Source organism: Lathyrus oleraceus, chromosome 3 (genome assembly GCF_024323335.1).
Source record: "Lathyrus oleraceus cultivar Zhongwan6 chromosome 3, CAAS_Psat_ZW6_1.0, whole genome shotgun sequence".
Classification (NCBI taxonomy): domain Eukaryota; kingdom Viridiplantae; phylum Streptophyta; class Magnoliopsida; order Fabales; family Fabaceae; genus Lathyrus; species Lathyrus oleraceus.
The window spans coordinates 454,271,408-454,289,361 of NC_066581.1; the positions used below are offsets into that span (position 1 = coordinate 454,271,408).

Below are 17,954 nucleotides of genomic sequence, written 5' to 3' on the forward strand. Positions count from 1 at the left end.
TATGTAAAGTAAGCAGAATAAGGGATCAAGACTGAGTCGGTCTATTTAAACTTAAAATTGAAATCAATCTTTTTACGGTCTCAACTTACAGGTTTAATAACAAGATTTTTTACAAAAGTAAAGGACATAAAGAAGTTAAAATCAATAGAGCGAGAGTTTGAGGTTTTAACTGGACAGTGTAAGTTAGGCATTAATTCTAGATCAGGGCGAGAGCAAGTTTTAGAGTTAATTAAATTCTGACCTTTTCCAAAAAGTATTTTTAAAGATTGAATGTGAGGACGAGAGTTAAGCATTTGGATTTAATTGTATAACCTAAGTCAACAGAGCGAGAGTTTGAGATAAGGGTGTTTAAAACGGTCAGTGTTTTCTTAAAAAGAGTTTCTGCAACTTTATTGCTTTCAAAATATGGTTTTTGACTTAATTATAAGTGACAGCTACATTAATATAAAATCATGGTTTATTCAACAGAGCGAGAGTTTGAGATAAAACCTTTAACCAATAAAGTTAACTGAAACGATTTACTTTAAAACCAAGAAACCGACAAAGACTTGATTCCCTAGTTTTGACGAACTACATACCGATATCCGTTTTATTAATATTTAATCTAGATCTTAGTTTAGCCTTTAGTTTTTCCCCAAACAATCAAACATTTTCACCTTAGATTTACGTAGTAACCTTAGATAACGGTACATCGATTCATAAGTCCCTGTGGGATCGATATCTTTTAAAACTACGCGATAGAACTGTGCACTTGCAGTTTGTACCCCATTCTCGACTCACACAGTCGAGCGATCATAATCCCATGCCGGCACATGGTCAGGCGGTGGTGAGTGTAATTGCTGTAGATTCGGATCACGCCTATGCGGTAGGTGAAGAGACTAACAATGACTCCAAGTTCAGTGGTTGGATAAAGCCGTGCGCACCAGGGATGGAAGTCCAGAACTGGAAGGCCTAAAAAGATCATCATTGTCGCTCATCTGGAAGAGTAATATCATTTCTGTTTTGATTTTATTTGCATGAAAGCCATACGTGTTGCCCGACACGTAATGGTCCATTGTAAGGGCCACCTCATGTTTAAATTTGCAACATTTCTGCATTATTAAGAAATGGATGTTTTTCAGTTAAAAGCGGTGTTCCCTGTTTTTCATTTATTTTTGCAGTTTTAAAACAAATAAAAATGGCAATGTTTGTTTTCATTTTGTTCCTTTTTGATCTGTCTCGTCCCAACTTCGACAAGTAATTCTCCGGATCTCATTGATAACAATTTGGTTACCCCTCATATGACTTCGACAATCCGATTTATCATGCCGAAGAAGAAGGCGAAGAAGATTGTGATCTGCTGGAATTAGCCAGGTTGTTGAAACGAGAGGAGAAGGTGATTCAGCCGCACAAGGAGCGAGTCAAGATCATTATTCCGAGCACCGCCGAGGTCAGGAAGGAAGTGAAAGTTGGAGCCGCTTTAGAGGCGAGTCGAAAGCAGGATGGTAGCCCTGTTGAAAGAGCATGTGGACACCATCGCCTGGTCGTGTCAGGATATGCCAGGGTCGGATACCGATGACGTTGTGCACAAGCTGCCATGGAGAGAAGACCGTCCTCTAGAGGAGCAGAATGCCGGTGCTACTTGTCAGAAAGTCATGGTGACTTTGTTTCATGATATGGTTCATCGTGAAATCGAATGCTATGTTGATGACATGATAGCAAAGTCCCAAACAGAAGAGGGGCATCTGGAAGACTGAGCCAAGTTGTTGGACCAGTTGAGATAATTCAGACTGAGGTTGAATTCAGATAAGTGCACTATCAGAGTGCGGTCCGGTAAGATGTTGGGGTTCATTATAAGAGAGGAATCGAGGTTGATTCTGCTAAAAAAAAAAAAAAAAAAAAAAAAAAGAAAAATAAGAGAAGTGCTTGAACCGAGAATAGGAAAAGAGGTTCGTGGTTTCTTAGAAAGATTGAACTACCTGTCATGGTTCACATCTCATCTAACCGCCACGGGTAAACTCATATTCAGATGTTGAAAAGAAAAGATCAAACGGTCAGGTGAAATAATGATTGCCAAGGGGCATTGAGAATAAAGAATAAGTTGCAGGAACCTCTGATTCTGATACCTTCCGTGGAAGGAGCGATTGTTAATCTGTGCTTGACGGCCTTCGAGGGGTCTACGAGGTGTATTGGGTCAGCATGACGCGTCTTGTCGAAAAGAGCATGCAATTTACCTTAGCAAAAAGTTTACCGACTGTGAAACAATACATTCACTGTTCGAGAAAACTTGTTGTACTTTGGCATAGGCTGCTCGCCGACTGAGACAGTGTATGCTGGTTCATAACACTTTGTGGATTTCCGAGATGGATCCGATCAAGTATGGGTGTGAGAATCCAGCATCGACCGGATGGGTTGTGAGGAGCAAAATAATGTTGACTGATTTGTGGTGCTCTCAGAGAGCAATCAAGGGGTATTGTCTGATTACATCGCTCCGCAACCCATTGAGGATTATCAACCGATGAAGTTTGGATTCCCTGATGAGGATATCTCGAGGTGCTCTGATCGAAAGATTGAGAGTAACCGATCCCGGAGGAGGGGCCTGACCCTGAATCCGAACGGATTCTGATGTCTGATGGGGAGGTTTAGGTGAATAAGCTTTTGTTTCCCGGATAACGTTTGAATGCACCGACGGTGTGATTGAGTAGGAAGTTTGTATCCTGAGTATTGAACCTCGGGGCACCTACTGGGGCAACTCCTTTCTCATTGGTATATGGAATGGAGGCTGTATTACCTATTGAGGTTCAGATTCCCTCTTTGAGAGTCCTGATGGACGTGAAATTGCAAGAGGCTGAATGGGTAAGGACCCGGTACGAAGAGTTGAGCCTGATTGAAGAAAAGAGGCTGGCAGCCATCTGTCATGGGCAGTTGTACCAGCAATGGATGAAGCGTGCTTTTGATAGAAAGGTACGACCTCGGGTGTATCACGTGGGTGATATGGTGTTGAAAAGGATCCTTCCTCCTCAAAACGATCGAAGGGGCAAATGGACACCGAATTATGAAGGTCCATTCGTGGTCAAGAAGGTCTTCTCTAGCGGAGCCTTGTTGCTAACGACCATGGATGGCGAGGATTTTCCATCCCCTGTGAATGCGGACGCAGTTAAAAAATACTTCGTATAAAAGACCCGCTGGACGAAAAGAACAAAATAGTCCAGGCAAAAATGGGCATCCCGGTGAACCAAAAACAGAAAGAGGTTCGGGCAGAAATTAGGGATAAAAAATGAAAAAACTGTACACCCGGCAAGTCAAAAACCTGAAAAGGCGACTTGGGCAAAAAGGGGTATCCCGGTGGACTGAAAACCCGAAAGGGCGGTCCAGGCAAAAGAGGGATTGAAACGAACAACTGCGTCCCGCATGATCGTTTGCGCTTTGGTTAAAGCATCATGGATAATACCCGGTAGGGATCAGTTGGAATTGTCTTGTTCAGAAGGCAGAAAGCACGGAGAGTCTGAGGACATATGGGGTGTAACCGAGTTGGAACTCGATGAGATTACGGGTTTCACATTGCCATTAGGATAGATTTTTCCTTTTGTGCGCAATTACCTCTTTTCAGGAATTGCTTCCTTTGTATTGCTCAGTTTGAGCCACATTTTTCAATCAATAAAATGCATATTCAGTCAAATAATTTTGTTTTTGTTTTCATTACCGCTTTGATTGCAAAAACATCCAGGTATTTTGATGAAGAATTTTGCATTTTAAGACATACAGGTCCCTTCCAATGCATGTTTATAAGGTTGAGAACTTGAAATCTTATTTGGAAGGTTGAGTGACCCAAGTGTTGAAATCTTGGCACGCCTGGGGCACGGTTTTATCTAACGATCTCTTTTGCAGGTACTGTTAGATATTTTCACTCACTTGCAGGTTGTGATATGGAAGCTTTGACTAGAGAAATCCCCATGAGAGTCCAATCAGGGACGAATGAACAGAAAGATGGCGAGGTGACGTTGAGACGTACGACGATCCTTGATGATAATCAAGAAGACTCTTCAAAGTCGGAAGATTGGAAAGTCTGTAAAAGTTCCCGCGGAGTCCGACCAGGGACAAGCCAGTTAGAGAACGGTGAAGAGGCGACGAGAGACGTCCGACGACCTTTGGAATTAATCAAGAAGACTCTTCAAAGTCGAAAGATTGAAAAGTATGTATAAGTCCCAGGAGTTCGTTCTTTGTCGAGCGCGGAGCGATTGGGAATACAAGATGATGGAGCAGAAAAGGTCCAGACGAGTCTGGGAATTCTCAAAAGTGGAAAGCTGATACGAGATTGGGAGGTTGATACCATGGTTCGATGAGTCGACGGGTGTTCTGTACCAATTTTTCTCATTTCCCAGCTATGTCCCCAAGCAAAATCAGAGGGCCAACTCCCCTGCAGATCCAAGGTCTGTGACTTTCCCAGCCGAGTCAGGATGGTTATCCCCGGCAGGTTTAAAATGGTGTTTCCTCAGCAGCCATGCTTGAAGGTTGCTATTCCCCGAGTGGAGCGGGTTTCAATGAAATATATCTCCAACAGTGTTCATCCTACCAGTGGATTGGACAGGTTTCCGTAGCAGGCCGATATCTGCATCCCCAGCTGAGTGTATCCTACGTGTGGATTGCATGGGTTGTCCCCAGCGGAGTAGCATTCGTTTTCCCTAGCAGGGTTTGGATGGTTATCCCCAGCAGGTGTCAGATCGATGTTTCCCCAGTCGCCAGGCCTGGAGGTTGCTGTTTCCCAGCGGGGCTATATGTGAGCATTTCCCCGGTGAAGTTGCCAGGTATCTGTGAGGGTTCCCGAAGCAGAGGTGGATGTATATCTCCAGCAAGTCAGAGATTGTGGTATCCTCACAGAGTGCATTGGTGGTTCTTATCCCCGACAATTCCCGAGCGGATTGGGTGCAAAGGAGGTTCTTCCCCAGCAAGGGTTGCCTTATTCCCAGCAGCAGTGCTATTCCCCAGCAGGGTGGAGATCGGAGTATTGACGAGTTCCTCAGCAGAGTGTCTCGTGCTTTCCGGAAGAGTCCCTTGAGGGGGATACCTTTTTATGCATTCATCATGAAAAATAGCATAGCATGTTGCATAGAAAAAATAAATCGCGTAGCATTTCCATAAGTATGGAGCATTACGCAGAAAAAGATCATGCATCATTGTTGCAAGCATAGAGCTAGTCTCAAGCCGTGGTTACCGTTTGAGAGGTGGTTGTGCCAGAAAGCGAAGATGTTACTCTGTGGAGTTTAGCATCATGACGTCAGATCAGCAATATTCCCCAGTAGTGCGATGCTGGAGGAAACTTTTCCGTCGGACAGAGATAGAAATGTTACGCGATCAGCGCGACTCGAGTCGTGGTTACCGCTTGAGATTTGGTTTTGCCGGACAGTGAATAAGATACTCCGAGGAGTTCAGCATTGTGAGTTTGGAGCAGCAGTGTTTCCCAGTCATCAGTAAGTGTCTGGTCGAGCATTCTTTGGTGTCAGTAAACATCATTGTTCGATGTCCAGTAAACGTCGAGTTATTTCCCAGTCATCAGTAAGTGTCTGGTTGAGTTTTGTTCGATGTCCTGTCAACATCATTGTTTGATGCATGTAAACATCATTGTTTGATGCCTGTAAACATCATTGTTTGATGCCTGTAAACATCATTGTTTGATGTCTGTCAACATCATTGTTTGATGCCTGTAAACATCATTGTTTGATGCCTGTAAACATCATTGTTTGATGCCTGTCAACATCATTGTTTGATGCCTGTCAACATCATTGTTTGATGCCTGTAAACATCATTGTTTGATGCCTGTAAACATCATTGTTTGATGCCTGTCAACATCATTGTTTGATGCCTGTAAACATCATTGTTTGATGCCTGTCAACATCATTGTTTGATGCCTGTCAACATCATTGTTTGATGCCTGTAAACATCATTGTTTGATGCCTGTAAACATCATTGTTTGATGCCTGTCAACATCATTGTTCGATGTCCTGTCAACATCATTGTTTGATGCTTGTAAACATCATTGTTTGATGCCTGTAAACATCATTGCGTGATGCCTGTAAACATCATTGTTCGATGTCCTGTCAACATCCTTGTTCGATGTCCCGTCAACATCATTGTCCGATGTCCAGTAAACATCGAGTTTTCTCCCAGTCATTGTTTAATGTTTGGTCGAGTTTTCTTTGGTGTCCTGTAAAACATCATCGTTCGATGTCCAGTAAACGTCGAGTTTCTTCCCAGTCATCAGTCCGTGTCTGGTTGAAGGTGTACCCTCTGACATGTCGCCATCAGAGTGGTGTTTGGTGTTATTTCCGACATTGCCAGCGGGATTATCACAAGGAAACAAGATGTCGGGGTTCAAATGCAGTGATCCGGGATCATTTGCGCGAAAGAAAGTTTCGGGGTTCAAGAAAAGCATAAAAAAGAAAGGAATAATAATCCCCAGCGGATATGTGGTGTTCAGGCCATAGTTATCCCTGCGTTACCATTTATTTTGGTATCCAGGTCGACATTTTTGTTTCGGTATTCAGGCCGACTTTCTCCGTTCCAGACGGATTTTTGTTTCAGAGATTGTTTCTTCGCTGATTCTGACGGGCGTTGTTAATTGTTATCCCATCAGAGTGCAAATTGTTCGTCTGTTCTTGGTATTCAATCACTCTTCATCCTGATCATCTGAAAGTCGAGGCTGTTCATATCGACAGGTTCACAGTGGATTGAATAGGGGCAGCTGTAACACCTCAAAATTTGCCCTCCTCTCTTGGGACTGGCTTAACATATTTGCATATCATTTTAGGACATTAGGCATTGCATGTTGCATATCCTGTGGTTACATTGTGCAAGTCATCCTTCCAATTCTTGGTCAGAAGATAAGAGGTGGAGATGCAAGCCTAGGGTTTTATTAACTGATCATTAGCCATCTGAGGATTGGGCTATGAGTTAGGGTTTTTGTGTTTCTCAAGGAGATTGGTCTTGATCTTGATGGCATTGGTACATCATCATCATCATGGTCTTGATATCATCAAGTGATTGATCAAGATGCCTTGAGATTAGGGTTTTGACCACTGGTCAACCCTAATCAGTTGCATTGGGCCAGTCAGGGCATGTGCAGGAGATGGGGTCTATGATGGATATGGGGATCATTTCATGTTTGTATGGAGCTTATTGAGGCTAGGGTTTCATCCTTGAGCCATTTCATCATAGAATTAGGGCTCAGATGGATCAGTGCATTGCCAAATTCATCTATCAGTTGAAAAGTCAACTGTGGTCAACTGTGCTTGATTTTATGGATTTGGAGGTGGGAGAGAGTTGGATACACTTCATTTATGTTGGAACAAGTGTTATTTGACATGTCAAAGCTCCAGAATGAAGAAAATAAAGTCAGGAGAAAAATTGCCAAAAATAGAAAGTGACTTGTAATGGAAGTTTCCAAAAATGGAAAGGTTTTCACATCAAAATTACATGTCCAAAGAAGCTTCAAATGAAAATTTGTTCAACATGAAAGTTGTAGATCTTGGTCTCACCTTTCCAAAAAGTCCAAGAACTTGAAATTCCCATGTATGGTTGACATGTTATGGTCCATTCATTTTCCAAAAATGCCTATAATCAAAGGGGCATAACTTTCACATGGAGTGTCCAAAATGAGTGATCTTTTTATGAGCAAACTCCATTTCACATGTACTTTCATGGTGCATAATCAAAATTCATCAAAAATGGTCAATGCAAAAGGTCAATTTTCAAGTGTACTAATTAAAATTCAAGGGCAAAATGGTCCAACTTGAGAAATAATTGGAATTTTGGAATGGGAGTTTTTGCAACACATCACAAATGATATTTAGAAGTTGCTTGAGCTGTCATGAGCTGTCATATGGCAATATTTGGCAAGGGCATTTTGGAGCTTTCACTCAAATTGCACATTAAGCTAATTTCATTTCATTTGGTTAATTGGTGATTAGCAAAGTGATTAAAGTGGAGTATAAATCATTAATCATAACAGAATGTTAATTACAATCATAATTCTCAAGAATTCATAACTAACTTTCCCTCCAAAAGTGCAAACTCATCAAGAACTTCATCAAACCAAATTCATTGAAACTTCATCAATTCTTCATCATTTGGCACGATTTTTTTCTTTGGTTGATCTTCTACAAGCATAAGCTTTGACTGTTTTGAGGAATTGGAGGAAGAAAGCATCAAAACCGTGAGTGTTCAAGTGGTGTTCAACAATGGTGATTTGATATTTCTTGCAATTGGAGCTGTGTTGGATCGATCTAGCTATTGCATTCTCCTTCCTATACCTTTTCTTCATCTGTTTTGAAGAATCACATCAAAACACGCGCAAATCATCACTGTCTTCATCTACAAGGTTAATTTTCGAAACTCTTCATTTCTTAAACTATGCTAGGGTTTTTGTAGAGCTTGCAACGTAGATGAACATGATGTAATTGGTTTTTGATTTGGTGAACTATTGAATGTGTAATCATGATTTGAAGTTTGATGTGTGTTTACATTTTTGCTCGATCCGTGAGTTGTGGTTAGAATTAGGAGATTTGAGTCATATATTTGGAATGTACATTGAAGTACGGTTCCATTGGTTATCTATTTGTTAATTTTCATTGAGATTCGTGGATGTTGATTTCTGGTGATGTTGATGAAGAACGAAGGTGTTCTTGAGCTTTTCTGGAAAAATAGTGATGTTTGATCCATATAATTGCCTTTGCCATTTGAAAATGTGTTTGCCGCGTTCAGGAGCCAATCAAAACATTTCGTTTCCACTGAGCCAAACGACGTAGTTTTGGCTGGTGCTTAAAAATTACAGGATTGCCATTTCCGCCTTTAATTAATTGATTTATTCTATTTCTTTTTCATTTGTTTTTTTTTTGTTACATGAACTTCAAAAATTCCTATAGGCTTCATAACTTATCCAAATTTTGTGAAATTTTTTGTGCCATGCTCATGATAATGTGTAGAATTTTATGATGATTTTTGTGGATTTTTTGCACGTGTGGAAATTTAATTGGCCTATTGATTTTGTTCATGTGTCATTTTTTACATGTTTCACCATATCCTTCATGAAATGCTCATACTTGTAAAGAAATGGATGAAAAATTTTGTGCTTGTTCTGGACATGTTGATGGTGATTTTCATGTGGAGTTTGTGATTTTTGGATACTTGGTTGATTAGATATGATTTTTTGAAGTAAGGTGTGACAATTTGTGTCACACCAAGCTAGGTCAACTTCATGATTTTATTTAAAATGCTTAGGTATGTTGATTTGAGCTGAAATTTTGTGTGAATGAACATTGATATGTCAAGATTACATGTGAATTTTGCTGGGATTTTAGGTTGCATTTTCAAATTGATTGATAATTTTCTTCTCTGTATGCTCATTTGGTAACCTTGTGTGACACATGTTGGCATTTTGCTTGTGAAATTCTCATATGGTATTGGATGAAGATGAAATTTGATATGAGCATTCTAGACACATTGTAGGACATCATGGTTTTGATCCCATTCATTTATAATATGTTGTCACTGTTTTATGATTTATGGAAGATGATGCTTATGTGGATGCCTTGAATTGGTTTGTATAATTGTGTCTGGACTTCTTGATTTTCATTGACCTACTTTCTTTTGTCCAATTGAGCTGAAAATTGACATGCTTTAAATTGAATGTGTCCTGTTTAGGTGTGAATTTTTGTGGAATTAATTGAATTGTTTTGGTAGGCTTTTGAGTGAGATAGTTCTGTTTGGTCTTTTGGAGTTGCAAATTGCATGTTTGGTGCTATTTTGTGCATAAAATGATAATGGTGAATGGTATGAGCATGGGACCAATTGCATTTGCTTTTGAATTGTTTTAATGTGATTTTGGTTGGTTTGCACTTGCTGTTTTGATTTTTTTATCCCCTTTGGACCCTAGGCTTGGCCTAGTGGTCTAGTTTCTCACATTTGGTGTGGATTTTCAGGTTGAAATGCAAAAGGCTTAAGGGAAAAAGTGCAAGTTGATTAAATTGAGTTTTGTTTGATGTTGTCCACTAACATGATTTTGTTTTGTAGGGTTTGATGCTTGAGCTTGGGCTTATAGCTTGCACTTGTGTGCATTAACTTGTGTTGTCTGTATAGATTGACTTTTGCTGTTTATTGTTGGTTTGTCTGAGTACTGATGATACTTGATTGATTTCAGGTACATTTAGTCGCTTACAGTTCTTTAAGAACTTGCTTGCTGCTGCTTGGTTTTTAAACCACTTGAGGTAGGACTTCTATTCTCCATGTAGTCTGGAAGACCTTGCCTGTTACTTGGCCAGGCAACTGTCTGAAGTCCTCCTTAAGAGGCGATGTTTGTGGTTGTTTACATTTGTGCCCAAGCAGGTAAAGACCTCTATGAGGCAATTGGCGGATCATAGGGATATGCAATCTATCCCCCACTATTCTGTTGAGTCGTCCCTCTGCTCACACGGCTGTGTGTTGATGCATTGGGACACAAACCCAAGATCTTGTGCTGTTGCACAATCGAGTCAGAGTCTTGAGCGTAGAAGGGTCCCTCCATTCTGGACCCACGCTCCTTTGTCTGAAGCTCTCCCTGGTCAGGGATAAGAGCTGTGAAGTCTAATCTTCACTCACCTTTCATCTGCTTCACCTTAGCCCCGCAATGGCAAGGTTAAGAGCGAATACTACCCATGTACAGATGACTTGCTTCGGCAGTCAAACCCATTGTTTGAGCCTACTTGACTGGTTATAGTGTGTGCTTTGTGAATATTTGTTTGCTCTGTTTGCTTGTATGCTTGTATGCTTGCTTTCTTCCTGGATAGGATTAGCTTGCAGTTGTGCAAGTAGGTAGAAACCTCAACGTAGGGCAATGATGCATGACAACACTAGGCTCGAGTACAGCTCCCTGGTAGTGTGTCTCCCCTTGGTTTCTGGGTAGATTTTCTTTCCCTTTTAGGGGAACTACATCGCCCTGATCCTCGTTCCAGACGAGGTATGTAGGCAGGAGACCGCGCGAGGTCTCTCCGGGCACCCTTTTCTTTTTTGCGTGTGTTTTGTTTGGCAGCTATCAGGCTCGAGTTCTCGACTCCCTGTTAGTCTGTGTGTGCCGTTTCTTCTGACGTCTCAGCGTCTCTTCTGGCTTGCTTGATGACTTGTAGGCTCGAGTTCCCGACTCCCTACTAGTTTGCATGTTCTTTCTTTCCCTTCCAGGGGAACTACATCGCCCTGATCCTCGTTCCAGACGAGGTATGTAGGCAGGAGACCGTGCGAGGTCTCTCCGGGCACTTTTTTTTCTTTTTGTGTGTGTGCTTGACAGTTATAGGCTCGAGTTCCCGACTCCCTATTAACTTGTTTGGTTGTTGTATACTTGGAAGCTGATGTAAGTCCATCGAGTGGCATTCGGGTTCCAGTGTGCGTGTGTTTGGTTCGGATGCCGACGTAAGTCCAGTGATTGGCGGTCGGGCTCCACGTTTGCCGTTTTGTGCGTGTTTTGGTTCGGATGCTGATGTAAGTCCAGTGATTGGCATTCAGGCTCCATGTTTGCCTGTGTTTGTGTTTGCTTGTTTGGCGTGCGTGAGCCGAACTACGGCAGCTCTGATTCTCGTTCCAGACGAGATACGTAGGCATAGGATGCGATGTCCTATCGAGCTCTCTTCTTCTTAACTCCATCTGTGTTGCCTTCGGTGCGTGTGTGTGTGTGTGGTGTTTTAGCAACCTTTTCTTTCTTTTAGAACGTGGATCCCGTCGAGTACGACGGACGTGAGGGGTGCTAATACCTTCCCCTTGCGTAACCGACTCCCTTACCCTTTCTCTTTGGTCGCGAGACCATGCTTTTTCCAGGTTTCTCTGAGCGTTTCCTTTCCCTATCTTGGGATAAATAATGCACAGTGCCGGCTCTGTGTTGTGTTTTTGTTTCAGCCCGCCGGTTGTTTTTCGCGGATGCGACACTACTAGTCACACATCATATTCAAATAATCATTTCAAATATCAAACGAGTTGGAATCAAGCAAATAAAATTTGTTTCAGAAAGCTTAGAGAGACTATTTTAAGAATATGATTTTTATTTTAGGACTTAATACACCAATGGTTTAGTTTATTCAAACACCACTGACGGGTACTCGTATCAAGCATAATGTTTTTCCTGGATTCAAAATAGCACCAAACATTGTATACTTAAGATAAAATCATGAAAACTTCCAGTTAAAAATATAATTAAACCCTCTTTATAACATAACTGACGGCATCCCAAAAGAACTTATGAAACTCAAGTTATGTCTGAACCATGATGACCAACGCAAGACCGAAATTGACTACGCCTCTAGTATAAAAACCAATGAGATACTACTGTTGGAGTGCACCTAGACCCATTTTATCTACGTCAAAATAAATATTATCGTTTTATTTTTCCAACGCTTCGAATCACATCTCAATCCGAGTTCGGGAACTCCAGATATGCCTGAAATAAGACGGTCAATCTTTTTCTAAGTGTACATGCGATTTTTGTGCGCTTTTCTCCATATTTAATAGATTTTTGATTTATTTAAAAGTTTGATTTTTCGAATATTTCCCAAAAATCCAATTTTTTTCTTAAAATATTTTTTCAGTTTGAAGATTCGATCAAAAAGTGATTTTCTATAAAAAAAACAGCTTAAAAATTAAATTTCTCTTGATTTTGGGAAAATTTCATAAAAACGGACTCAGGAAAAGAAAATTATGAAAACATTTCAGATTCCAAAATCACAATTTTGGGGGAAAAGTCACATAAAATAGTCGACTAAAAAAACCATGGAAAAACAGTTCAGATCTAAAAGGTTAAAATTTTGGGGAATCAAACGACTCTCGAAAGGTTATTTTCAAAACCCCTGGATAAATTCCAACACAGAAGCACACATAACATATTAACAATCATATATTACATAATATTAGAAGTTCATACTTCCTCCTACCTTTAAGGTATTGAATCCTAAGGGAATTTGTCCCAAAATCCTCAAATTGAGTTTATGATCAAAATACATAACAAGACAATCAAAATTCAAGCACGAAAATATTGTAGCTCATAAATCACAAAAAAGTGAAATTAGGGTAAGAAACTCTCACTATCCTGCAAGCTAGAGACCACCTAAAAGTAGACAATTCCCCCTTACCTCGAAATTTGAGATTTTCCCTTTCTTCTTTCTCTTCTTATGATCGGTTTTCCAGAGCCCTTCCAATTCAAAATTTCAGATCTGTCTCTTTCTCAGATACATAAGAATTTCTTAACATTTTATCATTTTAGTATTTGTATGGGTTCTATTTCTCAATATTGCACTTTTTGTCCACTTACTCTTCTCTTCTCTTTTCTCACCTCTTACTCTTCTCTAATCACACAAATTGTTCAAACTCATAATCATTTATTTAAATTAAATTAATATTTTAATTAAATAAATACTTAATTTAAATAATAATTAAATTAGATTTCTATATGTTTATTATTTCTCTTATTACAAAATAATTACAATGCCTAATTATTTGTAAAATCTCAATAATATTATTGTATCGACTCTAAAACTCTCAAATTCAGGAATTAGTAATTTATCAAACTACCCCTGCATTCAAAAACTACCCAAATTCTTTCGAAGTCACCAAATTACACAAATAATTAAATAAATTACTTAAATAATAAGTTGGGGCGTTACACTCCTCGCTTCGTGACCAATATCACCGATCATTATTTCGAGATCGAAGATCCTTAATCACTTCTGAAGTTTGATTCTGAGCTCGCCTATGATCTGACCAAAACGAAAACTTTGAGTTGGGCATGAAGAAGTCGCCATTCCGAGAAATGTAAAAAAACTTTTTGATGCTCCTGGTTCTATAGTGGTTTCAATTGCACGTTCACTGGGATCTTGAGAAGGCGAGTTTAGTCGAATGTTTATCGGTGACAGTTTCCGTTGGATGCTCATCGGAATATTAACGTCACCAACTCAAAAATAACGTGCAACTATGGAGAAAATGTATTTTGTACGGCCCGAGAAAGTTTTACTGGAGCCCCACGGTGGGCGCCAAATTTTCTTGCTAAAACATATAAAGGTTGACTTCTTATTAGTCAGGGAGAGCTTTATATGATTGGTTGGTGTGTCTGTGATTGGTATAGACAGACCGAGGTTTCTGTATATTCTCTTCTTCCTATGTTTTTCATCGTGTTCTCCCCTTTTTATTGGTGTCAATATATATATATATATATATATATATATATATATATATATATATATATATATATATATAGTCCGTCTCCCTTGTTGCTACTGAATAGTTATAATAAATAGGTCTTATGACCATAATAAACGTAATCGTTTATTTAACTATTTGTAACGAACTTAATAAGTACTTGTAACCATTTATTAATCATTATGTAACGGTTTCAGACCCTTGATTGTTCCAAGAATGTTACAACAATTATGATTTGACATGTTCCTTCTGAGCATGGTCAGTTGAGTTAAGGATGAGTTTGGAGCTCGTTGTTCGGGCTCGTAATAATTCTCCGACCTCATATAATCCCCGGGATATATACCGGTCATATCCTGGTTCTAATATAATTCGGGATGTACACTAATATTTTGTAACCTTCATATGACCCTTAGTGTACCTCTTAACTATTAGGGAACCCGGTCGTCCGACATCTGGGGTCGGCCTATGCATGTCGGTCCAAGGCTCCTTCTTGACCATCTCGACCAACATTAAAAATAGATATCTCGGCCGACAAGATAATTTCTGGGGTGTACAATTCCTACTAAGGAGTTGAAGAGAAGGAGGAAGTTGAGGCTCTCGCTTTTAGTTTTAGCCAGGGGCAACCTAAAGGGGCTCCAAACTATCGGTTGGCACATGATATGATAAGGAGAGAGATTGTATCACCGCAATGATACAGATATGATGATCTTACTTATTATACTTTAAATGTGATCGAAGAGGTGTAAGACTTTGAATTAAAGAACTATAGAAAAGTATTCGAAAATAAAGTTAGTTAAAGATGATCGAAGGCAGTGAATGATGAAACATCGTGACTAAGTAAAACGTGTATTTACAAATTTGTGAGACTGCCTACAAAAGAAAGGATAATTAATTGCATGCAAGTGAATTTTCAAGAATAAAAAAGAAATATTTCAGAAGTTAAAGAACTAAGATTTAAGGAATGGATAAAAAAAAGTTGGAAGTTAAATAATTATTATATTTATGATTTATCAATGAGTGTGAGTGGGGTTTCAATAGATTTTAACCTATAGCTATCAAATAAAGGAAGAATTTTATGGATGCCACCTAGGAGTATTTGTGACATGGCGAGAATGAGATCACATAGCACTTGATGAAATGAGATGTCAAACTATCAGAATAGAGGTCTATTATGTTGCATATAATATTCTACATAATATAATGGATTGAAACTTAAAAACAAGAAACTTTGATCACTTAATGTATTTTATTCATAATGGATTATTCATTTCACATATTGCTTCCTAGAGCATCCACAAGAGGTTTGCAAGAATTTTCACTCATCAAAATTTGATTTTCCTCATTTGGTAATTCCTCCAACAATGTTGATAGCTTCTCAACAATTTCTCTTGCATTAGGCCTCAAACATGCATCTTCCTCCACACAAGCTTTTGCAATATTAGCAACTTTCAAAGCTGCATCAAATGAGTAATTCTCACCTAATGCATTATCTATCCACTCTCTTAGTAATTCATTCACATCATTATTCTCTGACTTCAAAATACTCTTTATTTTGTCACTAAGCCAAACACTTCCTTCACCTCTATCACTTGATCCATTTATAGGTGTTTGACCAGATAAAACTTCTAACAAAACCACACCAAATGCAAAGATATCAATGCTTGTTGAAACTACGCCTTGATGAACATATTCAGGTGCTAAATAACCAATACTCCAAGAAGCATAATTACTTGAATAAAATTGAGGCTCCTCAGTTTCATTCACTACAAAACTTGCCATCCCAAAATTTCCTAACTTAGCACCAAACTCTTCATCTAAAAAGATGTTCCTACTCTTCACATTTCTATGCACATAACTTGGATTCATAACATTATGCATGTAATCCAAAGCATTGGCCACATCAAGACAAATTCTAAGCCTTTGCTTCCAATTTAAGAAACAATAGCAAGAAGCAATGAACTGATTCTTGATGGCCAAGCCACCATGAAGCCAATCTTTCAATGAACCATTTTTAGCATACTCAAAAACCAAAAATGATTCTGACTCTGATGAATCTTCTGAGATACTTATGCCAAGAAGGTTCAATATGTTTGGATGATGATGAAGTGAATCATGGAAAAGGCCATGTTCTAATTTTGACAGCATTTCGGTTTTTACTCTTTTGATTGCCATGTTCTTACCATTTAAACAACCATGAAAAACTGACCCTTCAATATGAAAATTTGAACTGAAATCTTCTGTTACTTTTCTCAAATCTTCAATTGTGTATGTCTCCAACAACATCTTACGCGGCGTTGCATCAATGATTTTACTATCAAGAGTGTCCTGTGACCCCTCAAATGAAACTTTCTTATCACTTGTGGTTCTCACACTTTGATTCAGATGTTGTAGCTCCATATCTCTTTCTTTGCATGACTTTTCTTCCACCTTTTTCTTCTTGAACCAAATGAAGAAAAAAGTTACTACTAAAGCAAAGAAAACTCCGATTGCAACCCCAATTAGGCCAATAAATAGTTCACTCTTTTTCATTTTTGACTTCTTGTGAGGCCTAATTCCTGGAATATTGTTGGTTCTTGGAAAATCTGAATTGGGTTGTTTTGGTTTAGTTAAAGGATCAAGGAAAGGGTTACCATTCAATGGAATTAGAATAGAGGTAAAAGGCTCTAAGCTTCTAGTTTTAGGAACTGATGATGATGATGAAAAGTTATTGGCAATGACAATAGCTTCTTTTGAAATATGGAACTTTAAGGCCAAATTTGAAATAGTATCATTCTCACTTATAGGATAAGAAAGAAGAAGTTTTGGTTTTGGTATGACAAAAGAAGAAAAAGGGCAAGCACATTTCAAAGGGATGATCAATTTGTGTTTAGCATCAAGGTTCCAAGGAGAGACACCAAGGTTGTTGTCTTTAATAGCCTTGCAAGTACTTAAGCCTTCAAGTGATTGAGAAATGTCATAAAAACTCTCACCTTTGATGGTAGTTTTTGTTAATTCAGCTTGAAAATAACCACCTTTTTTGCATTTGCACTTAATTGGTATAAGAAGAGGATGATTTTGAGGAAGGTACTCAGTTTCTGCAGAGAAACCATTGGTTTCTGCTATGGAAAACCTGTTGAGTCCTAAGTATAGGGTGAGGTTGGAGAGGGAGGAAAAGTGAGGGTTTGTGAAAAAGAGTGCAAATGTTTCACAATGATTATTTTGTAACTCATTTTCATTACAATGGTAGCTAGAATCATGTGGTGATGTTGTTTCACAGGTTAACAGGCTTTTGCCAAATGAAGAGAGAAACATCCAAAGGAAAAAGAACAAAACTCTCATGTGGAATGTAATCATCATTTCTACCCTGTCCATAACCACTCAACTATCTCTAACATGGAGTGTCCTATTAAAATAGAAGCCTTTTTATTCTCTCTCTTTATCTTGGAGACTTCAAAATTTTGGATCAATACAAAAGAGAAGCATGTGGAAGATAAAAGAATTTTTTTCAAGTTTGAGATAGGACTATTGGGAATCACAAAGTTTATTTTGCATATTTTGACTCCTATTACAGCTGTTTAGGTAACCCTTTACATGCATCTACTTATATACATGTCAAGAAGGTAACTGTTTTATAAAAAAAATGTTATTTCGGACCTTTGTTTAAAATTGTGGATCATGTTGCCTAATGCACCTGCAATATTGATATCGCAGGTGTAATGGCCGTCATGTATTGGGGCCAACCGTCGCATTAGATTACATCAACCTATAACGGGTTATATAGTTCTCCCATAAAT

At 39.0% G+C, this 17,954-nt stretch overlaps 1 protein-coding gene across 1 annotated transcript; it reads right to left on the reverse strand.

Annotated features, from left to right (window-relative positions):
- Nucleotides 1-15,408: 15,408 nt before the first annotated feature.
- On the reverse strand, nucleotides 15,409-17,714 carry LOC127128138 (protein LYK2). Its single transcript, XM_051057385.1, has one exon. It carries the CDS (start codon nucleotides 17,530-17,532, stop codon nucleotides 15,451-15,453), a length of 2,082 nt encoding a protein of 693 aa, XP_050913342.1. The 5' UTR covers nucleotides 17,533-17,714; the 3' UTR covers nucleotides 15,409-15,450.
- Between the last annotated feature and the right edge of the window lie 240 nt (nucleotides 17,715-17,954).